We start from the raw sequence: 26,318 nt of genomic DNA, 5'->3' as shown, positions 1-26,318 counted from the left end.
ACCTTGCACGTGACGTCATAGTAACGCAAAGACCTCTTTCTTGCAATACATATTATAGCAGAGCGCGGGCACGCGTATGAAGGCTATATGTAAATGCCGACCCGTGTGCGAAGTGACGTCACGGCGAGGAAGAAAAGAAAAGGATATAAAAAGAACTCTGCGTAGACCGAGGATCACGTTTTTTTTTTTTTTCGTGAAAGAGCCCGGAGATTAATGTCGTTATTTCAAGGAAAAACGTGAGTCGAGTTATTCCCTATCTTGGTATACTTTGCGACGGACATGTTGGGCCCCGAGTGTCTTCATGTTAACATGTGTCTAAACGTGTACTATGTTAAAATATCATTCTTAAACATAGAACGTATAGAACCGGAATCCTGATACGTTTTATCTTCGTCCAAGCAATGCTGTACGAGGCATTGTCCGTCACTAGTTTCTATTTACTTACGTCCTTACAGTGGCAGATTCAAGAATAAGGGCAGTGCAATGTGAGAACATCTAGCAAGGCAAGGTACTCTGGATGAAAACAGCAATAATAATTACCTGGGTCTAGAAGGATTTTTCATTCACTGACTTAGGATGGAAAATATAAAATGCAGTATCATAAAGAATACTACACACTGATCTTAGCTAGACCTTCAGGGAAATCGGCCAGTCTTTCGTTGTATTTATTCCCCGCATGCGGCAGTAAGATGCGACACAAGGCCTGTTAAGTGGAGTTCCAAAACTTTGCGCTCTAGAGGTAGGGCACACTGGTTTATAAAAATGCATGAGTCGACTCATTGGCGTTCCTTGCTAGGGCGACTCAGACGATGAGCATTTAGAATAATAGAGCACCATAACCTACAAAGACCTAGCCATCTCAACATTGGCTTAGGCTCTGATAGCCGAGGGGCCCAGCAAACATCTCTGGGCTGATAGACGCAAAGCCCAGTCTGTCCTACGTGGATTTAAAATAGCATGTATGTTTTTATGTAACGCATAAATTTACCAGCGAAGACTGCCGTACAGATCAATCATTCTTTTCTTGGCGATGTAAAAAAAACGACTTCGAAATCTAGTGGGATGTGGTTTCTTCTCTTCCCTATAATCTCTTCTCATGCAAGCAATGTTGCAATCCTTCGTGATTCCAGTGAAAGGTGCTTAGGTTTTTGTTTCCCTTTCGTATTTCTTACTTATCTTATTACCGCAACTAAAAACGACTATCCCTACTCTTTCTATGTGCCTAGCGCTAGTCGGAATTTTAATCGATGGAGCTATGTTCACAAATTTCCGTCATGGAAAGCTCTAGTAGTAACCGTATACAACTCATCAATGGCTGTACTCCTATAGTTCCTCATCTTCTAGCTGGCATCCATTCTCGCCTCGTTAACGCCCATCCTCGAGTGGTTCTTGTTTATGAGCGGCGACCTTGATAGTAAAAGGAGAAAAGAAAATTAAATAAACAGATTTGCTTACGGTGTCCACGTGCTCTTTGTTCTTGAAGTCAAACACATGAAGTACACTGCCAAACTTGTCCATTATTTCGGTATGCCTCGCCATGTCCGTTGCTAGTATTAACATAGTCATACCCTACGAAGAAAAAATTACAAATTTCAAATGAAAGAAAAACTTAACATTTCATCGATATTCAAAGGTGAATATGTCAAATGTATATATATAAAAAAAAGAAGAATGAGGTTAATGTTGAAATTGAAAATTTTAAAGATCAGAGATGACACTTGAACAAAGTTCACGAAACCATGAGATTACTAAGAGAATATTTCCTCTCTCTTAGCTGGTGCGATTTGTAGGGGGGGAGGAGGAGCGCATCAGGCTGAAGTGCTCAATGGGAAACAACTCGCATGGAAGAGCTAGCCATTCATCTATTTGTTCACCTCTCTCTCACACACACACGCATTCACAAATTACTCTTTTCTCTGTTTTTAATAAACTTATATCAAAAACTGAACATAAGCACAAAATCAAGGTCTTATACACACACTGTACGTGAAAGCGAAACGAAATTATTTTGGGAAGTTGAGAAATCAAATAGCAAGTCAGACAACACCCGTCTGCAATCTATTTCCGTGATAAAATGTTATAGGGCTTGTTCCATATTACAATATCTGACTTGATGGTCTTGTCTTTTTATGTATCTGCCCGCCTTTATGTCTTTCTCATAGAACACGGTCACTTTTCCGTTTGATGCTATCGGTGGTGGTTCATGTTCCCAGGTGTTCGTCGATCTGTCAAGTTGCATATCTCCACAAATCTTCCACTGAAGGTATTTACATACTTTGTTGTGACGGACAGTGTAAAGTTCATCTTCCAATAAGATTGGGCGTCCAGACATTAGGTGGCTTGGGTTCTCAATCGCTGAGTGTCAAAACCTGCGTTGGTGATTTGCTTGTAGGCCAACCATTTTTTAAATCCATTTGTGAGTAAGCTCTGATTTTGACTGGCTACAATGAGTCTTTCTTCATCAAATGGAAGTCTTCCTCTCTTGAGCTCTTGGAGTGAAGCATCCCTGTCTAAACACTCCTGTGTAAGTTCCTGCATGAACTTCCCTGCTCTTTTCTGTTATTCCTATGCCTTTTCATTCTCGGTTGTTTTTTTTTTTTTTCATTTATTGATATAAGTTTGAATATCTATAACGCATTTCGGACAGATTTATGAACCCTCATCAGATTTTTAGTAGAAAGAAGAGATTTCAGGAAGCCATTCCTAAAATGAATATACTTCTCACAAAGTGGAATCTATATATTAATACGATAGCATGTGTGTTCTTTTGTGTGTCACACTTACATCCGGGTCCTTTAATCATTATGTTCTTCTATTTCTTGTCATAAATAATTTTACCAAGAATTCTTCTTAAGTTTGGATTTCGGTTTTGATTATGCCTGAAGGAACTCAAGTTATATATATATATATATATATATATATATATATATATGTATATATATATATATATATATATATATATATATATATATATATATATATATATATATATATATATATATATTCATAAGTTTTTATTTGGTTTTCGATTCAAGCTTATGCACCCAAGTCGTACGAATATTTTTTTTTAAATCACAACTTTATAACATATAAAAATCGATAGAACATTAACTCTATAATAATATATACGAAACCTTAAAGAATTAAAATATCATATTTAAGCGTACTTTACGACCGGGCTTTACTGGGCGTTCGTGCTAGCTTAAATAAATACTTTTGCAATTTTAACAAAAAAAGCTAAAATAATATCAGAGTGTCTCCATTTATGCTGAACGTCTACAGAATGCTAACATCAATATATTACATATGAATGAGCCCCCTATGGAATTTCCACAGGTCCCGCTAGTGTGTCATAAAATTATCAGTTCTTCTAATTTACGTTTATTTCCCCCTTACTCGGGCGAAGGTCACCTTAAATACATTTAATAGAAATGGAAATCGTGTATGGCTTATTTTTCATTTTTTAACTTTTTATCATTCATCCTACTTGTGTGATTGCAGCATGTAGTGTGTGTGCGCGCACATATATGTTTTTCTACGGTTACTTTGTGTGTCCAAGTGTGTGTATGGAGGTGTGAGTGAGTGTGTGTGTGTGTGTGTATGTGTGTGTGTGTATCCTCTCTTTCGGAGAACGCATGTGTGTGATTGTTCGTGTCTGTGAGTGATTTTAATATGTCTCTTTTGATCTGTGTGTATGTGGGTGTATACTAGCGCACAGATGTAATTAGACATCTGAGTAAATATATGCACACACACCCACGAGCGCACATCCAAGTATGTATACATCATTAATTAATACTGGTGTTCTTTATGTATGCTTGTTTCCAAATATTGAGTATACACAAATTTACGTAATTGAATATAGATTAAATTATATCTTTTTATTGAATTGTGAGTATGGGTTATATTTTCGTATATTTTCTAGTAAAATACACCTGAAAATAATTTCAATTAGCTTAGCGGTGCTATATATAAATATATACATATCCGTATTAATATAAATATATATATATATACATACATACATATATATATATATATATATATATATAAGACGGTGAAAAGAAACTATAAAGTGCTAGATCGCAAATGTACGAGCTAAAATACAAATTATTTATTTAAAAAGTATAAGTTACAAATTTCAGAGACATACCATGATTGTCTTGCTATGAATTTGCCTTTTAGACAATCCAACATCTATAATATAAATCTCACGTGTCTGTTTAAATGTATGTACGTATGTATGTATGTCTAAAACTTTTGACAGACGCGACGGATGTTCACCAGATCAGTATTCTTTTGAAGCTCAACGTCTTGGATGACAAATATCGAAAAATTGGCCAAAAGCATTTAATCTGTCATCCTAACCTGGGCAGTTTTCTACAAGGAGGGGTCGCTTTTTTTTGCGAGACATTTCTGCAAGTCATCGTATTGGTTGGATTCAATTTGCCTAATTTTTATGTCCCGAACATCCAGTCGCGTCATAGAGTAACGGTAAGGCGTCAGATATTTTTTTTACAATTTTCCCGCTTTCACGTCACGGGTTCTAGCCTGCCTGCCTACTACCACTTTTTTTTTTTTTTGCTCAACACACACCTCTAAACACTCGGGCAACACCGGGCACCCAGTCTTGTATATATATATATATATATATATATATATATATATATATATATATATATATATATATATATATATAAAATTCATGTGAAATCTTTTATCATTTTTCTTTTACCTCCTATTCCCCTCTCCTCGCCCTTTTTTTAACCCAAGTAAGATCTGTGACTTACTTGTAGTTTCATTAAATATTTTTATATGCAAAATCCGATCCTACATTTTGCTAATTCCTGCCCTCTGATGAGAAGGAGAGTATTTCTTCGAAAGTCCGCGGATTAAGGACTATCCACTTATCTTGTGCTTCCTTTTTTTAAAATTAAATATGTTTTTAACTCTTTTTCAAGATGTCTTTTAACATGTTTTATCAGTCATTTGTTCATATATATATATATATATATATATATATATATATATATATATATATATATATATATATATATATATATATATATATTCCACGGTCTTCTGCCTTTTGGATTACTTTGGATCATCTTCCAATTACGTAGTTCCCTTGGATTTTACTTGTGCTAATGGAATGTAAACTAACTTTGTTGGATTCTGCATCTTTGGATTTTACTGTCATTGGAAATTTTACCCTTCACCAGACTATCCATTCACGTGAAATCCTCGGAGAGAACTTGAATGCCTATTGGAGAGAACTTGAATGCCTACTAGATACTGTCCTCGAGTGTCAAAGGTCTCTCTGTACAGGGGTTTGTCAGAACAATCTGGCATGAGGATACTTTTTTCCATAGAAGTAAACCCTGACCAAATATTCAAAATCACATAGTATTCGCAGCCCAAATAAGATCTCCTCACTACGGCTAACACACATTAGTTTTTACGAGGAATGGTGCACCTTCTCCAAGTGATATTACCTCAAGTAATAGCACGAAGCTGGATACTCCACCAGACTAGATAAATTCTTGTCCTGGAATCCAGTAAGACCAAGAGACCAAAATGAAGGATATACTACAACGTATAAAAATGGTTAATTGGGGAGAGGAAAATTATGTTCTCAATTCTTTACTAACGCAGTGCTTGAGAGATAAAGAACGTAAATGGAACTTTCGAATATCTATGTATCTCATACAGAGTTCAAGTGTTAACCCCTGGTTGTGGGCCCCTTGACTTCTGAGAACTTCGACTGAAGTAAAATAAAACAAAAAGTGAAATCACTTTTTATTCCCCCTATTCTTTCTGCTTCACTTTTTGTTATCAAGTAAGATCTATGACTCACTTGTAGTTTCATTTAATACTTTTGCAAGCAAAATTCGATCCAGCATTTTGCTTAATCCTACCCTCTGATTAGAAGGAAAGTATTTCTTCGAAACTCCGCGGATTAAGGACTATCCATTTATTCAATGTTTCCTTTTTAAATTTAAATATGTTTTTAATTTTTTTTCTAAGTGTTTTTAACGTTTTATTAGCTACTTGTTCTAATATATATATATATATATATATATATATATATATATATATATATATATATATATAATGTACATATGTGTATATATATGTTTCTGTGTGTGTGTGTGTGTGTGTGTGTGTGTGTGTGTGTGTGTGTGTGTGTGTGTGCACGAGCGGCCTTCAATAAGTTTCCAGACTTTTTTTTTTGTACAGGCATTTCATATTGACGAAACACTTGAAAAATCACTGTGTTATTGCTATATCTCTTATGAGATTACTGATAATTTTGTAGATTTCAGGTTCAAATGAACAGCTACAGCAGGAATTGGAATACACCTTACTAAAGCCTGATTTTCATAGCTGGGGAAGTTAAAAAATGCAGTTTGGACGTAGTGACACTTTATTAGCACGACATGCAATAAAATTCTGTTTTAAACGTATGGAATGCTTAAAACTGTTTTTAGACGATCTTACCTGAATTTAGGATCAGTTTTTGAGTGTCATAAATAAGGCAAGGAGTCTGTAATGGGTTAATCAGCGGAGGAGAAGGAGGAAGGAAATCAAAACACTTGAGTTGATTGGCCAAATAAAGAATTTCATGCTTAAGGATTGTCGTGTGTCTATAGAAAAATAAGTGTATAGTTTGATGCCAGCGTGGGAGTGTAGGTAATTATTTGCGAGTAGCTGACTATGTAGAGGAATTGTGCAAATGCTGCAGTCCACAACTCTAACCTATCTGATCAAGAATGGTAACAAGACAGTTTCCCGTCTGCCTGCTCACCCAAGAGGACTTATACGCAAAAATCTCAAAATTTATTGCAGATACCTCGTACTGTTTTAACAAAAACCAAGAATTCCAAGAATGGGTTGCTAGCAAAAAATAGTGTATTTAGTGTATTTCATCGTTAGTTATAGTTGTTTCAAGACTATTCGGACAAACATTATGTCGTTTGAAAATTTTCACAATAACAGCCTTTTATTGAATAAAAATAATAAGTCTGAAGAAAGGCTGTTCTTGTGAAAATTTTCGAACGACTTAATGTTTGGATTTTTCCGAATAGTCTTTAAACAATTGTAATTAACGATGAAATACACTATTTGTTGCTATCAACCAATTCTTTGAAGTCTTGGTTTTTGTTAAAACAATATATGAATGTTCAACTATGAAATATGATAATTTTGTAGCTTACAGTTTAAGTCAACTCTTTTTGGCTTAAAGTTTATTGGTATATGATTACTGAATTATATAAACTCAGTAAAATTCGGAATACAACAAATAAGACTATAGATAGACAGACAGAAAATTTCACTCTTTTATATATATCGAAAGTGCAGTGTCAGTGGATAATTACATTTTAAAAATAATATATACCGCTCCCCATGTGGCGGTCCCAAATTTGTTAAAAGGGAAAAATTTTCCCAGCTCGCAGTTAGGTAAAAATGCGCTTTCGTAAATAATTGAATTCGTTCAATACATATCGCTAAAACAAAAACAAACAACATTTTAGTAAATCGCGATATATCCAGACAGTTGGCGAGATGGGTCAGAGGTAAGGGGCTTCGTCTCATTATCGTGGAGTCCCGATTTCGAATCTCGCTATATTCAGCCACTCTGATGAGTCGTAGACGACGAAACACATGTCAGTGGATAATTACATTTTAAAAATAGTATATACCGCTCCCCCATGTGGGGGGCACCAAATTGGTTAAAAGGGAAAATTATTCCAAGCTCGCATTTAGGTAAAAATTCGCTTTTGTAAATAATTGAATTCATTCAATACATATCGCTAAAACCTATATATATATATATATATATATATATATATATATATATATATATAATTAATAATCGGGTTTGTATTACTGTACACATAGATTCGAAAAAGTTGTCAAAAAACAAATATATAACAAATAAATGTTATTAAAGGCAAGATAAGTTACTTTTCTGCCAAACTGGATATATTTTTTGTGTTTTTATTCAATCCAACAAATTTATTCAGCTCGAAAAACGTACAGTGTTTACCGATGTATTCGAAAATTCAAGATGGCGTCTCACACCCTCTTTAACACCGTAAGTATGGAAAAAGGTGTTATAAATAAAAAACTATGCAAAATACTATTAAAACCCCGCCGAATATATGTCAATCTATGTCACGGTAACATATATTGAGCGAGTTTTTAACAGTATTTTATCCGGTTTTTTATTTATAACATCTTTTCCCACACTTACCGTGTTAAAGAGAGAATAAGACGCCATCTTGAATGTTCCAATACATCGGTAAACACTGTATGGTTTTCGAGCTGAATAAACATGTTAAATTGAATAAAAACACGAAAAATATATCCAGTTTGGTAGAAAAGTAACTTATCTTGCCTTTGATAACATTTATTTGTTATATATTTGTTTTTTGACAACTTTTTCGAATCTATGTGTACAGTAATACAAACCCTAATAATCATTACCTAATACATAAATTGCTACATGTCTGATGTCGGTCTTTCTCTCTCCATATTTTCAGATCCCATCTCTTCCTAAACTTAAAGTGAAAGAGCGGAGCTAGGGGCCTCAAGTGATTGGATTCTTTTTTACGGGCCGTTCTTTTACAGATCTTTAGCCTGTTAAAAGTAATTTTAAGGTGTCAAAACTAGCTTAAAAATGTAAAAGCTCGTTAAACATTTCGTACATTCATCTTTTTAATTTGGAACTTTTATTCGGTGTATATGTGTGTTACGTTGGTACAGTGGTAACGTCACCAGCTTTGAATACTACAGTTTCGATTCTAGCTGATGGCACCTAATTACTTTGTTTATATTTTAATTTTGATATCCCAACTCTATCATAATATATATGAAATTTGGACAAAGAAAAATATCATATTTAAGCGTCTTTTACGATCGGGTAAAGCCGGGCAAAGCAGGGAGCCCATCCTCGCCAGTATAATTATAATTATCAAGCCCATTTGAGAATACTTAATGATGGTCTCTATCTGGGGAATTATAACTATGGCAGTCAAATAGCGTTTATGCAATGTTTACGACTTCCACTCAGGCAAACACTCTAGATTGTCCTTGTATTCGCCTGAATTCTGTGTTTAATTCTCGCGACAATTGTGTGGTGGCTCGGCAAATAGAGCAGAATGGTAGCTTCATAGCTATGTTCGAATTTCGTGACCGGCAGGAATTGTTACCATACACTGATGAATGCATAAGCATGAAACACTAGCATATGTAGGTATAAATGAATACTTATTATTTGTGTATAAACATATATGTGTGTGTGTGTGTGTGTGTGTGTGTGTGTGTGTAACATATTGAGCTTATTATATATCTATAGTACAATAAGCACTATTTTTTTCTTTTAATAGTATTTATACATTTACTAGTTCATTAAAAATAAACTCTGCTCCTTTAGCCTCCAGGTCTAATTCCCTCTAAAAAATTATATATATATATATATATATATATATATATATATATATATATATATATATATATATATATACATATAGAGAGAGAGAGAGAGAGAGAGAGAGAGAAAATAAAAAAGGAACAAACCGTATTATGTGTTCACCAACGTTTCGTCTTTATTTCGAGACTTCCTCTGGGTGAAATAAAGACGAAACGTTGGTGAACACATAATACGGTTTGTTCCTTTTTTATTTTCTCTATTTTGTCGGAATACTATTTCCATTATTTTTATCATCATATATATATATATATATATATACAGATGAATACATATATATGCATACAGATATATATATATATATATATAGAGAGAGAGAGAGAGATAGAGATAGAGAGAGAGAGAGAGATGAAAAAGCCACAAACTAATTATATCTCCATCCACATTTTGTCTTTATTGTAAGACAAATTCTGGATAAAAAAGACGAAACGTTAATGGACACATAAATTGTGGTGTTTATTTTTATTTACGGAATTTAAACATAATATAAAGAGTATTTGGACCTGTGGCAAAAATTCGATTCGATTTTTTTTTCATTGGTAAATGTAAACAACTTCTGACTGATACGCTCAAGTTATATTTTATACCGTCTGAAATCACTACTAATACAGAGAATTGGCTCCATAATTGTAAATAAAGAATCTGCATGCATTAAAATATCAATTTTAAGCGCATTTTACGGCCGGCCCACGCCGGGCGGCATGCTAGTATATAAGAATATTAAATAAAATAGTGACGTATCATACATACCGCTCGTATACGCTTGAATTTTTCTTGGTCGCAATTCGAAAATATATTGCATTCAGGATTGGAAAGAATTTGGAATGCTACTGCGCAGTGGTGGTTCTCTAATGGGGATATGTCATTATAACGAATAGCAAGCACTGTGCGGGCGTTTATTTGGTATCTGAAAAGATAAAGCAATACTTGTCAGTTTGAATTTACAACTAATATAGAATGCAATAAACCGCAGATATGTAATTATATAGATTTCTGCTGGCTCAAACACTTGGCATTGCCTGGGAAAGAATATGGAACAATGTGAAGTATTTTTTCTGTGGTTTTCAATTTTAAAGTTCTGAATAAATTGATGTGAACGTCATAGCAATAAGCGCCCACGCTTAGCATGTTTTCGCTGTATGCAAGCAATGGGGCACGAAGCTGGAACCCCTTTTAGATATAAGAATCACTGCAATTATACAAATTTACGTGCTGTTGGAAATGCTAAGTTACAGCATAAGAGACGGATTTTTGATGAGCAGTCTTTTTAGTTTGTTGAAACTGTCTGCTTAACGTATGATTCATTTTTGGTTAGAAAGAATAGAAAAAAGTGCTTGGCTATGAAAAGAAATGAATGTCTTCGTCATGGGGGAAAAAAAGAACACAAAAATTTTCAACCCAATAATTTGTTTTGTTTGCCACTCGAAAGAATTTACGTGACTGAAATAGGAATCAGTTTCATAAATACATCGTTTTGTTAGGTAAATCATAGAAAACCCCTCAGAAATCCTCAGAAATATATATTCCCTGTTAGTCTGCTCCGCTGCGAGGGAAAAGTGAGACACATCATCAGTTTTTAATATGGGGTAATTGGAAAGAAAAATACATGCTCCAATCAATACGTATTTCTCCTCCACTTAACGAGGACAAAACAGATGACTGGATTTCGGGTACGAATAGACACCACACTCTGTTAGTTGTAAAATCCTAATGCAAAATTGATACCAGTCATGAGACGTCAGTCGAACGAGTGAAGTCCAGAAGAAAAATCCGGAGTCATTCATACAATTTCAGTCGTGGATAAAAAGAAAATAGAGTCATTCATACAATTTCAGTCGTGGATAAAAAGAAAATAGAGGATGGCGACATCTTTCTATTGACATAGGAATTCTGAAAACCTCAAATCTGACTCACCAACATAGTGTATATATACAATGGTCGATCAAAGATATTTATGCTGAGATGCGGTCATAAAACTGTAAGTTATTGGGTATAATACAGTTAGAAAGTTACTTACGCCTGGAATATCCAGCATTTCTACGGCCACCATTCGCCCATGTGTGGTGTATTGTTGTCACATTTGGGCTGGTGCATTTGCTACTAGTCTCTCCCTCCTTGACAGTATTAAAAAGAGAGTTCCAGATGATGTTTGACGAATTCTACAAGGGCTAGCCGCACTAACGCTTAATAGATCCAACAAAAGACTGTATATATATACATATATATACATACATACATATGATTAAAATAGGATAAAAATCCGACGATTAAATAAACACGGAGGTGGAAAGACCTAAATACTCATTGACGTTTCGCCAGTTTCTTCTGCGGGCTTTTTCAAGAGTAAAAATGCAAAACGCTCTCTTATGAGAAGATTAATATAGAGAGATATATAGAGAGGGCGGCGTGGGGGACAGCATATTACACACACACACGCGTATATACACACACACACACACATATATATATATATATATTAAGCACATATTGTATATATACATGTAAATATGTATAATATAATGACCTTCGTCTCCTTCTATATATACTCTTCATTAATCTACTCGTTAATGAGCATTTTACATTTTTACTCTTAAAAATGCCCGCACAAATTTGGTGAAAGTCCTCGAGTATTTAGATCTTTCTACTTCATATATATATATATATATATATATATATATATATATATATATATATATATATATATATATATATACATATATATACATATAGATATATATACATATATATACATATATATATATATACATATATATACATATATATATATATATATATATACATATATATACATATATATACATATATATATATATATACATATATATACATATATATACATATATATATATATATATACATATATATACATATATATATATATATATATATATATATATATATGGGGTGTCTTCTATGGGGCGAGCAATCTGGTGAAATAAGGCTTTCCATTTAGCATCCAACCAATGCTTTTTCCATAAAAACAATCGAATACTATTTTCTTAGTATTAGCATAACAAACAAAGATATAAATAATTTCTAATGCAAATCAATTTTTTCTGATAGCACGCGTACGAGAGAGAGAGAGAGAGAGAGAGAGAGAGAGAGAGAGCGAGATGCATGTGATAGATTCTTCTCTCTATATGTATGTGAGTGAATACTTACGTATTATTGTATCCCGGATGATCAAGGTCGTGACACACAGCGGCCGTAAGAAGGATCCCTAAATCCTCGATTGGCATGAATTTGTTTAATTCGCAGAGATGAATCATCCCGTACATCATCTGCGCCACACAAAAACAATGGCGAAAATTATGGAACGGATTATTCCGGTAATTCTCTTGGACACAAAGCTAAAAGTAAAATAGAAAATTAAACCTTGTAAAAGATACCGCCAAGAAAAACATATTTTAATGAAACATAAAGAGAAACCAGTGCTTCTTGGATTATTTGCAGGATTTTTAGCTCAGTTTTCTTCTATATGTTGTTTCTTCAAACGTGTCACTCATAGAAATTTTAAATGTTGAACAATAATAGCGGTAATAATTTACTAATATTTATATTGGTTGGTTGGTTGTTTCTGTTTTACGGCATATCAACCCTTTTCGGGTTATTTAATGCTGAATCCAAAGATTTTGAAGAAAAATATTTTTAATAGAATATATTTGTTGTTTTTACGTCGGTTTCTATTCAACCCATTGTTGGGACCCTAACAGGTACTACCACTCCGAGTCAGAGTGGACCTGGGAGAAATGGTAATTAAAGGGTGGCTCCACACTCCCCAAAGCCCGAAAGCTGGGGCCTCACCACTAGATATAGTTTAAGGTCATATCCAGGACGCCCATTGAGGGACTTTTACTTTCTGCGGGGGGGGGGGGCAGTCGGCGTATTCTATTGCCCCACCGACAGGGCCAATATTTATATTGGTTAGCAAATGAAATTTCTGTTGAATTTTTTAGCTGAACTCAAGGTTAGTTATTAATAGGACTATGTCCACAGCATATCCTTTTCCTTGTTTTGACTCTCAGGTATATATCCATTGATATCATGTTTTTTTTTATGTAGAGTGATGTGTTTTTCGGTTGATTAATTGTGTCTAATTGTGTCGGAGATATATACTCAAGTATAAAAACAAAGAAAGGAATATTCTGTTGTCATAGTCCTAGTTATTACTCGGCTTTGGAAATTGACAAAAAACGGATGTGCCTGGTCAAAGTGAACATGCTTTAGAGAAGTGATCAGTTCATTTCAAACACAAGAAATGTGAACATATAGTTTGAAAAATTGCCTGCAAACAAAGTTAATTTAAAATGCTCTAATAAAACTTCATTAAACAATGAGCATCGATTTATCTCTGCCTCCCCCACACCACACCGACCAGTGATTTTGAACAAAAGTTGAGTCGAAATAATTTCTACTATAGTCAATAATTTTTAACTTAACTTTTAATTGCTTGTGGGAAGTAATAAAAAACAAGTGTTACAACACCTGGCTCAAAGAGAGTGTGTGATATAGATATTTGAGCAGTTCGTTTGAAGAACATTAAAATACAAACGCTCTTATACAATATGATTAAAGGATGATTATACATAACGGCCGAGAACGAAGGTCAGTTCTGTCGTTCAATTTTGTCTTGACGTAGCTAATTTTCAATACATGAAAAAAACGTATTTGTAGGTAACTTTTCCTCAGTCTGTACAAGTCATATTATGGATGATACAAGAGAAAGCATCTAAAGATGTAAGATTATGAACTTACATTCACGTATTACACAAGGTTACACCCAAACAGAATCATTAATAACATTTATAATTTAGTACGTATGCTAAATAGGGATTGCATTATCGTCGGTAAATACCTGGAATGTTACATAAACTGCCGGGAGGTGCTGAAACGCTTAGCCAATGAAATAGCTGCAGCCGACAATTGCCAAATGTCGTTGTTCGTTAATTAAAGTTTTTGCGGCGTCCTTTCTGTATTAAAATCTACTGTTACATAAGAAATAGTTAAACGCATTCCTTCCACATGTTAAGAATGGCTTTCTAAATAACATGCTATTATTTCAGTACGGTTCGTAAACTCCACATGTACGTTTTTATTTTTCATTGGAATTATCATAAAATGGCTGCTTTCAATAATAATTATGTTGCTTTTGTTGTTTTTTATATATACATAACTAGCAGTTGAGCCCGACTTTGCTCTGGCCCTATGTACTGTTCATACCTTGCTCTACGTGTGAATACACGTTATGTAAGATTTCTAACGTTTAGACCAAAATTTGTTTGAGTAAATTCATAGAGACCACAGAGGTAATTTTTTTAACTTTGACCCCGATTTTGACCGCTTAACATTTATTATTTTGGTCTTAAATCAAAATAGAAAGTTTTACCCATGTCCAAGTTACCTACATCTAAAATTGTAAGTTTTCAACCCAAATTGGCAGAGGAATTTGGTAGCATCTGCAAAGATCAACTCTTTCAACTTTGACCTTTTGGCAGCCAAATTTTATCCCCAAAACTCGATAAAATGCTAGCCGCATGTCTGAATACCCATTATATATAAATTTCAAATGTTTAGACCCAAAATTGGCTGTGTTGTTTGCTAGACACCGAAAAGGTGAAATCTCTTGAACTTTTACCCCTTGACAGCTAAAATATTCGACCCGAACCGATTTAAAAGCTTGTCCTATCTCTGAATTCTCTTTATGTAAAATTTCAAATGTTTAGACCATAAATTGACTGAGTAATTTGATAAAGACAGCAGAGGTCAAATTTTTTTAAAATTTTTACCCAATTTTGATTCCTTAACATTTATCTGTTGGGGCTCAAATCAAATTAAACAGTTTGATCCATGTCCAAATAACCTGCATTTTAAATTTCAAGTGTTTAGACCCAACATTGGCAGAGGAGTTTAGTAGTGTTTTCAAAGGTCAAATCGTTGAACTTTGACCCTTCAACAGACAAGTTTCTGGCCGAAAACCGATTAAAACGATGTTCCCAAATCTCCACTCTCCTTATGCCAAATCTAGAGTCTGTAGACCGAAAATTGACAGCGTTATTTGGTAGGGAAATGCACACAAACACAGACACAGACACAAAACTCACATTTTCACTTTTATAGATATATAAATTCTTTGACTGTTTGCTAGAATTTTAAACATTAGCCATCATTTTCGGTAAAAAAAATATTCAAAAATTTTGTTCAGCACTCTGTTAAAAATTGGCCAGCTATTTCTGAATAAAAAAATCCCCGATTTTATTTTTATTCCAAGAATATCGCAACAATAACGCCGTCCCAACTCTGTATAAATACCCATGATTGTTTACTGCAAAGCATTCATATTTAATAAAAAAAAAGTTTTCAATATATGCTAGGCTTGCCCATCTAATTTCCCGCCTGAATATCAAATAGTCTTTGTTTTATCGCCATTCAATGATATAGATAACCATTTTGGGTTATGGTCTTACAATTAAGAGGTGTGCTTACCAAAGTTATTTAGAAACCGGATTTATAGTCCTCCATATTTTATCTCTAGGGTTATTTCAAAGATAATTTCTATGAAAACAATCCTTTAGACTATTCTTGAATTAAAAAGAAACAGCACAATCAAAATCATAGTCATAACTCTGTCGACAATACTGCACACCGAACTCAAAGAAAAACATTAGTAAAAACAAAAAAAATAGTTCCAAGGGCTCATATTTTAACGACATATTGTGCGCAACTGATGCTTTCTAAGAGTATTTGCCAGATTTACGCCTACATGGTGATACAGGCTGATCTAACAAAATGTCAGCCATGGAATAATAATTAAAATTCGCAATCGAACCATTTTGATTAGGTTTCAGTCATAAATGTCCATGCGGTACTATTGACATCCACCCCAATGTCGTAGGAATCAGATAAGAAAGAGAAAGAAAATATGAGAAAAAAAAAAAAGAAACAGAAAATGAGTTTATCGGCAAAACAATAGATAGGAATATTATTTTATTAGTGGAATCCTTTGAAATGAGTCATTTGTATATTTATTTGTTTGCGGACTGTTTTCCTCATCTGTATAGTTGTTGTTTCACCACGTTTCCTCAAACTATTCTTCTGGTTTTCGGCAGGTGCTTAACCGCGACAGAATAGGAATGCCGAGTCTCCTAACTGTATCCTCAGCAATTACTGTCTTCCATAGTTGTTGTCGACTTGCCAAGTTTGGTCAACTAATAATCTTGCAGGATTTGGGTAGGACTGAAACCACTATTTTCAATCCTCAGAAATTACTGCCTTCCATAGTTGTTGTCGACTCGCCAAATTTTGGCCAACTAATCATCTGACCGGATTTGGGTAAGATTGAAACCGCCATTTTCAGGCTATGCTCACCTGGAACTGTAGAGATTTAACACCTCTATCCACTGCGCCACGGGCCCAGAACTTTATTAGTTGGCCAGAACGTGGTGAAACGACAACAACTATGGAAGGCAGTAATTACTGAGCATACTTAATTCCTATCCATCGCGGTTAACTACTTGATGAAAGCCGGAGGAATAGTTGGCCAAAACGTTGTGAAACAACAACTATAAATATGAAGATAACAGTCCGCAAATAATTAAATAAATAGAAGGGAATTTGTTGATAAAGTAACACAAAAGAAAACTAAAATAGTATAGTTAATCAAGGTGTGGCAATAACGAGAACAAGAGGAACGAACGATAAGTCAATATATTTTTATTTTAGTAGTGTCAATGAGTTTTGTGACTGTTCACAATATCTAGGGAGAGTTTACAGATAGTCTTGGGTTTACGACGGTTTACGGCAGGTTGAGTTGAAGAGAATCGCGTTTGACTCACTTGAAGGCAGGTTGCGACATGAGCAAGACTGGAAAAGCTTTGAAATATTAAGATAAACTCGGCCTTAATAGAAAAAAAAACTATGATGTGGATGTTAACGCTTGGAATTAAGTTTCCCAAGATGGTGTTACACACATACACAAACACACACAAACACACACACATACACAAACACACACGCACATACACAAACACACACACACAAACACACAAACACACACACAAACACACACACATACACAAGCACACACACACACAAACACACACACGCATACACAAACACACACAAACACACACACACACAAACACACTCACACACAAACACACACACGCATACACAAAGACACACAAACACGCACACACACACAAACACACACACACACACACTAGGTCCCAACAAATCGACATCCACAGGATACATTTTCTATGTTTGCCTTTGAGTCGTTTTATTTCAAGTACTTATAAATCTGTGCACACGCTCACAAGAACCGCCGTTGTGAGAAACGACGACACGCAAAAAAAAAAAAAAAAATGCGAAAGAAGAAGACCACGGAAATATCGTTAGCATCTGCGACATTTTCGAGTAGAGTAGTCAACGTAGTTCATCACATTCAGAATTGTGAAGTAAATGGTCACCTGCCACATAATCATAAGAAGCAACGCCACGTATAAAGATTCATAAGCAGTAGTACACTACAAATGATGCAAAGTACCTCACGTTATAAACGTATGTGGATTTTCGTTAGTGAGAAATAAGGGGTCTGATATATATACCCATTTGATACCTTTAGAGAATAAATGTGGGTTTGTTAGGTTGCAGTTTCTGTTATACTTCTTGGAGCGAGTTCATACTATTCGTATTAGAAAAAATATAGAAGTTATTAGGTTGGTGCAAAAATAATGTCGTTTTTCTAAGTTCAACTATATCGATAAAAACGACATTGTTTTTACACCAATCTAATAAATTTCTAATTAAGTGGCGTGGCTGTTACGTTGGAGAGTTTTTCTTTGTTATCTACTATTATATAAAATTCACTTTGTGTGTGTGTCTGTGAGTGTCTGTGTGAGTTCTCTCCTCATAGATTCCGAAACGGCTGAGCTTAACTTTACTGAGCAAATTTTACACAAAGCTAATTAATATGCCTGGCAGTGTTGTAAAAGTGTCTTGTATCGAAATTCGAAAAAATCCGATCGGAAAATTAGCTTTTCTGTCTTAAAGATAAAAAACAATAATTTTACAGGGAAATAATTTATGTTACAGCGGCAAGGGAGATAATAAAATGTCAGCAAATAATTTATACTATAATAAACAGACTTATTATAACCTGGAGATATAGCTTAGTAGTAGAGCATTCGACTACAAATCGAATGATCATCCTGTACAAGCCCGGATGTACCTCACCATTTCATTTTATTTTTTCATATTAATGAGTTCAATTTACGATATTAAAAAATAGGTACTATTTCAGATTGCCGCAAATTATTTCTTCGTTTTTTCATATTTTAAAACTAAATATTAATCAGAAATTACTTTTCCAGGACATTCATCGTCAAGCCCAAATATCAGCTGACGTGATATTATAAACAAACACAGACGAAATTTGATGAACGACATTATCATTATTATTATTTTATTTTTATTTTAACTTTTTTTTTTGTCAAATCAGTCAACCGGGCAAATTATTCCGTGTAATATATAATATTCATTAGAGGATTGGTTATAATAAAATAATATACGCAATCAGTATAAATTAATATATCATGTTAAAGCATATCATACGACCGGGGAACGCCAGGCTACAAGATAGTTTTCGAATAAGCATACACGTTGACATTAGAAAAATATGCTGCAGCCTGAAAGTGGAAAGATTTATTTACAAAGGTATTTACGAGATTTGAAAAGATGCAAAGTTTTATTAAGAATGCGGTGTAAAAATGGGTACACTGAGTGTAAGTTTAACTGTTGTTCGTTTACGAGTAGACTTCAAACAGTAATGTCTCCTATTTTTATTGCACTCAAATAAATGAGATGATGATGCAAATTGCATTATTATGATAACTGAACTCACGCATTCATGATTATAGAGTTTCATCTCTCTGTTACAGAGATTGACAGTGTGAGACTCTAACGAAGGAAATCATTGTTATTGACGTGCGTTAAAAACAGATGCGCCATTGAATTCCTACCAAAAGTGCATTTAGAATGCTGGTGATTATGTAGAAACATAAAGAGCTATGCAATATGCTCGTTTTAATGGTACCATTCCTGTCTTGTTAACCTTTCCATTTTTTTTTTAGTTAAAAAAATAGGAGGCTTTACTTTTGAAGCGACTCACGTATGATAGAGTGCGCTCAGGACGTCCATGCACAGTGATTATTCATAGTTGGAAAACGTGCGTTAAGAATTGTGGTGACTATGTAGAAAAATAAATTCTGGAACACAAAAGGTCGTCCACGTTAATTGTATCAGTCCTGTTTTCGTAGCTATTCGATATTTTAGGCAAAAAAATAAGAGGTTTTATTTTTAAACTATTCTTTCTGATTAAAATAACTAATTAAGTTGTTTAAGTGCTTTCGTAGGGTTTAAAAAGAACATTCCTGTGAAATTTTAAAATTTGGAATTCAAATGATGCATTTCTAAATATGTTTTCGTTGTCTTTTTATTTTTTCATTTCATTTAAAACAGCGTTTTTTGCTCTATCTTATCGTTTTAAATACAATCGTTTTAAAACAATTATGTTTTCATTTCAAAACGTTGAACATAAGATTAAACAAGTGAAGTATGAAAGGTCCGCTGTAAGTATACAGTGAATGAGATATAAAAAGATGACCCCCCTTTAGCCCCAAAAATCCCCAGGGGACGTCAAATCCTGGTGAAAATGAACAAACGGTGCAGTTTTAGTCCTACCGTATGTAAATTTTGGTTCTACACCATGCAAAAAAAGAAATAACCAAGTCAATCATTTGCACACACCCCATTTAGCCCCAAAAGTCCCCAAGGCCTTAACATATTTAAATTTGATTTCAGCACCATGGGAAACTGCTAAATAGACATACACAGACGATTTTGGACAAATATGGTAAAATAGTCCCCAAAATGGAGTATTTTTATTAGCCCTAAAAGAGCCTAAAAGCGTTATTGTGAAGTATAGACAAACAAAATTATATAGAAATCAATTAATCACAACTTTTCAGAAAGTTTTATAAATATCCAAGTCATCAATTTTTTTTTTTTTAATAAGCACAAAAGTTTCAATTTTAGCCATTTTAACTCGGAAGGCACGCCTAGGGGGTGAGCAACCGGAGTTTTCCAAGAAAATCGGTTCTGTGACATTTTTATTCCGATCATGTTCAATGTTTGTGCAAAATTTCCAAAAATTCCAAGGCGTAGTTATTGAGAAAAGTGCGGACAAACGAACGGACAAGGGTGAATTTATAGGTTCATCCTCCTTTTGTCGGCGGACCAAAACGCAAATTCGCACAGTTTTCCTATTTCAATTCAAGTTAGGTCGAAAAGCTGCTTAAACAGCTCGCGGTATTAACGAGGCGTTTTGCCCAGGAACCACTACCGAACGCATAACACAACGGTGGTTTAAGAAATTTCGTGGCGACGAAGAGAGTCTTGAAGATGACAAGCATAGTAGTGAGTCATCGGATGTTCATAACAACCAGTTAAGAACCTTAGTCGAAATCAATCCACGCACAACTGTTCAAGAGCTTTCTCTTGAATTAGAAGGAACGTATACGGCGATTTCCACTGGACGACCAATGGAGACAGATTAGAAAAACAAAAAACTTGATAATTGTGTGACTCATGAATTGATGGGCAACCAAAGAAACGCCGTTATGAAGTGTTATCTTCCCTTCTTTTACGCAACAAGAACGACCCGTTTCTCGACCAGGTTGTTATAAGCGATGAAAAGTGGGTTCTTTACGACAGCCGGCGAGACTTTGCTCAGTGGTTAGACGCAATGAAGCTCCATTAGACTTGCCGAAGCCAGAATTGCACCAAAAGAAGGTTACGTTGACTGCTTGGTGTTCTGCTATCAGCCTCATCCATTGCCATTCTTTGAATGGAGGCGAAATCATTACGGTGGTGAAGTACTGTCAACAAATTGATGAAATGCATCAGAAACCTCGACAACAATACCCACATTAGTCAACAGATAAGGTCCAATTCCCCTTTACGACAATGCCCGACCGCACGTTGATTAACCGACTCTGCAGAAATTGAACGAATTGAGCTAAAAAAATTCTGCCTCACCCGCTATACTCTCCAGACCTATCACCTACCGACTACTACATTTCCAAGCACTTCGACGATTTTCTGCATGAGAAACGCTTCAAAAACGTAAGCGATATCAAAAACACCTCCAGTGACTTTATCGCCACCAGTGCTCAAGATTGTTAGCGTTACTGGCATGAATGTACTTGTTTAGCGCTGGTAATTTAGATGGTGTACTTGTTTAGCGTTGGTAATTTAGATGGTGTTTATTTTGAACGGTAAGTTTTTGTTTGAGCTGAAATGCGTTCATCTGAATTTAAAAGTTAAAAACCACAATAACTTTCTTGTCATATATTACTAAGGAATGCCTAATTTAAAAGATTCCGAAAACGTTTGTAAAGTAACGTCTTTTTTATTCTTCATACACAAGTAATGTTGATTAAAATTTAATGCGTGATGTTGCTCCCCATGACAATGTGATATTATAGTTGTAGCCCTCCTAATATTAGGAAGTAAAACAGGAAAAAAAACTAAAAGTAAAAGAGCAAAGAAGTTATTAAGCAGAAGAAAACGATATGAAAGACAATGAAGAGTAAGTAGTCACACAAAGGCAGCTAAAATAGGATTGTTAATCAACGTGTGGTCGGTAATTAGGACAAAAAACGGGTATATTTATGTAGAATTAGTTTACGGGCAGTTTTAGTAGTGACAGTTAATTTTGCGACAATTAGGGACAGTTTACGGACGGTTGTGTGTTTGCGACAGATGTGGACATTTGCCAGTTGGAGACAGTGGAACGCATATTATTGCTTGAAGCTAATTGAAATTAACTAACGTCAGTTGATGAACACGGCCTTGGCAGAAAAGTAAAATGTAAACGTGAGGGTTCGGAGCGTTATTTGCCGCAATGGTATGATATATTACCCAGATCTCAACTGGAATATATAAAATCTGTTGGAATTTGTGCTTTCCCTGTGAGTTTTAAACTATTTGGTGATGCTGAGATTTTTAAGATAAATTGAATTACGATTCAAAAGGAATATTTCATAAGTTCATTATTTTTCGAATTTTAAATTACCAATAAAAGTACTTTTTAAAATACATTCTTCATTGAGATAGTATTTATTTAGTTTTATTTTCTAATAAAAAAATAAATACTATTTCTAAAATTAATTTTGTTTTTGTTTATATTCTAATATATTTAAGCTTTTACGGCGCTACGGTACCTAATGACACCAGATACAATCAAAAGTAAATTTTGATCTCTTTAGATAGACAAATGTACCTCTTATTGAAACTTATTTGATTTTTCTTTTAATACAGCGATTTCTATAACACACAAACAAACATTGACTTTATATAAAGAGAATATAAAAGTATCTATAGAGAATCGATTCTAAGCGTTATTGATTTTCCTTCTTGAAAGTACCTAATGGTACGAGAGAGTATTAAGAATCAATCACTGTCCGACCTCACCTAAGTATTACGTGTTTCGCAATATGGAGAGGTTACCTCCCTTCAATAATCAATATTCCTGATATCATAAAGGACCTCTCTGATAAAATAGTCTATTAGATAGATATATTTGCTGACGACACCACGCTCTATAGCAGACACGAGGGGAAAACGAATGAACATATAATTAAGGCAATGGCGGAAACCCTGGAGGAAGACCTACAGTCTGTAGTGAAACGTGGTCAAAAATGGATGGTAACGTTCAATGCTGCAAAGAACAGGCTAGTTTCCTTTAATAATTACAAGAAACTTTCTCAACCATCAATAGCTATGGCTAATGATACGTTACTTGAAAGTATTTGGATCAAACTGCTCAGCTTAGAGTTCACAGAGAACATAAATTGGAACAGATACACCGAAAGCATTGCCAAGACTGTTACGAAGAAGGTGGGCTCTCTCTACCGTGCTAGAAAGTTACTTACGTCTGAAAGTATCCTGTACATTTACAATGCCACCAGAGGTCCATGTATGGAGTATTGTTGTCACATCTGTTTGGTGCATGGTGCATCTGCTACTAGTCTCTCACTCCTGGACAGGGTTCAAGAGAGAGTCGCCGACCTGATAGGTTCTGAACTGTCATTTAAGCTTCAGCCTCTGTCCCATCGACGAAATGTTGCATCCCTCTGCCCGTTTTACAATATTTTAATGGTAGATGCTCTGACGAACTACAAGCCCTTGCACCCCCTAGACGTAAATACCCCGACAAACCCGAGAAGCAGCAAAGTCTCACCTCCACACGGTTGAGATCCCTAGATGTAAAAAAGCCTTCTACTCTAATAGATTCTTCCTCAGAACTGCTAGACTTTGGAATTCCACTCCGGCTTCATACTTCCAAAACTGTACTGACATGCAGAAGTCCAAGTGTAATGTGAACAGACATCTTGCTGCTCAACTTCCTACATAGTATCCCTGCAACTTATGTTCCTAATAGTAGCCCCCTACAACAAAGTGGCAATGTGCCTTGTTTGGGGTGAAAATGTAAAAAAAAAAAACGATTTTAAAGGTAGATTAAGAATTAAATGCATTTTATTGTTTTATCTTTCTTTTACAATTCTAAACTATAATTATGTGTTGAATGTATTTTTGGTTTCAGCTGTTCGTTTAACTAGCCTGGGCATCCAGCGTTGCTCGGGTGTCTGGAGGGGTATGTTGAGCCAAAAAGAAAAAAAAAGTGGTAGCAGGCAGGCAGGCTCGAACCCGTACCGCTAAGGGGGGGGATGGAACGTGAGAAAAAATGTGAAGTCTTTGCTGTTGCGCTCATCGCCGAACCGGAAGTGATGTAGGTTTAAATTAAGGTTAGTCAATCGAAAATATCAGCGAAAAAAGTGACCCCTCCCTGCAGAAAAGTGGCCAGTTGAGGGTGAAGGAATTAATATTTTTAACCAATTCTTCGATATTTGTCGTCCGAAAGGTCGAGCCCTGACACGATACTATTCATGTGAGAATCCGTCGCCTCTGTCGAAAGTTTTAGGCATACATACATACATGCATGCATGCATACATGCATACACTTAAACAGACAGATGTGTATTATAGATAAAGATAATGCATACGTCCAGAATGTATGTTTAATACATGCGTTGTGAAATACCGTATATTCTAATACTAGACCACTCGTAACCAATTTGGTCAGTATTTGTTTATTATTAAATATTCATTCAAATCTGTTAGCATTTCGAAATATTTTGCATCTCCTCATTTTCTAAAATATTATTGCGATTAAATTGAAAATATTCAGTATTTTTATAAAATATTAATAGAACATAGTCTCTTTGTAACGCTAAACCTAACCGAACTCTAACACTGCTGAATTTTTTCCTTAGATTCTGTCCAAAAATGATAAAAAATATTAAGGACCAACTGCTACCGAACATATCCCGTGAGGCTTTCGCAGAATGAAAAATTTAGTCCCTCCTCTCGTAATCAATGTTTCCACTTTAAATGGAAGATCAGAACTTAATCCATTTACGCTGTTTTTTTTTTGTTTTTTTTTTTATAATCCTCAACAGAAAATATAAGTGTTAACCGTACACTTTTGGCTTACTATTTCGTTTAATTATGAATATGTTTGAAATGTATGTTCAATACATGAGCTGTTAAATAAAAAAGAAATCATATATCCGTGCATTAGAGACCCGGAGAATGGGAGGGAAAGGGAGAACAAAGGAGAAAGAAAGATAGCTTACATTCTTTATACTTACCAGCCATCGCTTTAGTGTGATCGGATTGATATTAAACTCATCTACGAGGCCTATTTCGTGATACATATGTTCCAGTAAACTGAGCATCTGTAGAATATAAGCATAAAATGTCACAAAGAATTGTTATTTGTTTAGAAGTACTTGCAAAAAGAAGGAATTAAAATCAAAATGTTGGGGGACTAGCAGACGAATCATTTAACATATGTGTTGATATTGGGAGAATATCTACTCTGTTTATTAGAATTTTCCAGTATTCAGTTGATAACATGGTTAAATGAGAGCTACTGAAAATGGTAGATCCAAACATTTCGCACTATATATATATATATATATATATATATATATATATATATATATATATATATATATAGTTAATAAAATATGTTAAAAAACACTTTGAAATGAGTTAAAAACATATTTAATCTGAAAAGGAAACACTGGATAAACGGATAGTCCTTAATCCGCGGAGTTTCGAAAAAATACTTTCCTTCTCATCAGAGGGTAGGAATTAGCAAAATGCGGGATCGGATTTTGCATGCAGAAGTATTTCATGAAACAACAAGTAAGTCAAAGATCTTACTTGAAAAGAAAGAAAGTGAAGCAGAGAGAATATGGTGAAGAAAAAAGTGATTACACATGAATGGATAGTCTGGTGGAAGATAAAAATCCAGTGACGGTAAAATCCAAATGTAAAACTTCAAGAAAGTTAAAAGAATTTCCATTCGTACAAGTAAAATCCAAGGAAATCCCGTAATTGGAAGAAGATGGTCCATAATAATCCAAAGACAGATAATTCTATAAATATTGATTCTTTACTATTTATAATATACTTTAATTTTACCATCTTGGATCATTTTGGTAAATTTAATTGTAATTTTTATTACATATATATATATATATATATATATATATATATATATATATATATATATATATATATGAAAATTCTGCTCTGGAGAGATTCGATGTTTCCATAAAATGATCAATTATAATAAACATTCTTCTAAAACAGCTGTAAATGAATTTATTAC

General features: G+C 34.4%; 1 protein-coding gene across 4 annotated transcripts in view; it reads right to left on the bottom strand.

Moving 5' to 3' along the window:
• The window catches only part of LOC145277958 (high affinity cGMP-specific 3',5'-cyclic phosphodiesterase 9A-like), a 466,702-nt gene that overhangs the window by 7,826 nt on the left and 432,558 nt on the right, over positions 1-26,318 (bottom strand). For 2 of the 4 annotated variants that reach the window (XM_080130080.1, XM_080130082.1), the window contains exons 10-13: positions 25,288-25,374; positions 12,677-12,864; positions 10,244-10,400; positions 1,456-1,569 (exon numbers count right to left, since the gene is read on the bottom strand). In XM_080130080.1, coding sequence (XP_079986206.1) covers positions 1,456-1,569; positions 10,244-10,400; positions 12,677-12,864; positions 25,288-25,374 — 546 coding nt within the window. Of the gene's footprint in view, positions 1-1,455; positions 1,570-10,243; positions 10,401-12,676; positions 12,865-25,272; positions 25,375-26,318 lie in introns of all 4 variants that reach the window. The other 2 variants (XM_080130079.1, XM_080130081.1) reach the window with 1 other exon arrangement.

The sequence above is a fragment of the Euprymna scolopes genome, chromosome 6, assembly GCF_053919585.1.
Source record: "Euprymna scolopes isolate OS-2025 chromosome 6, ASM5391958v1, whole genome shotgun sequence".
NCBI classification, from domain to species: Eukaryota; Metazoa; Mollusca; class Cephalopoda; order Sepiida; family Sepiolidae; genus Euprymna; species Euprymna scolopes.
The sequence above is the reverse complement of the archived record's forward strand: the minus strand, read 5'-3'. Positions and strand labels throughout refer to the sequence as shown.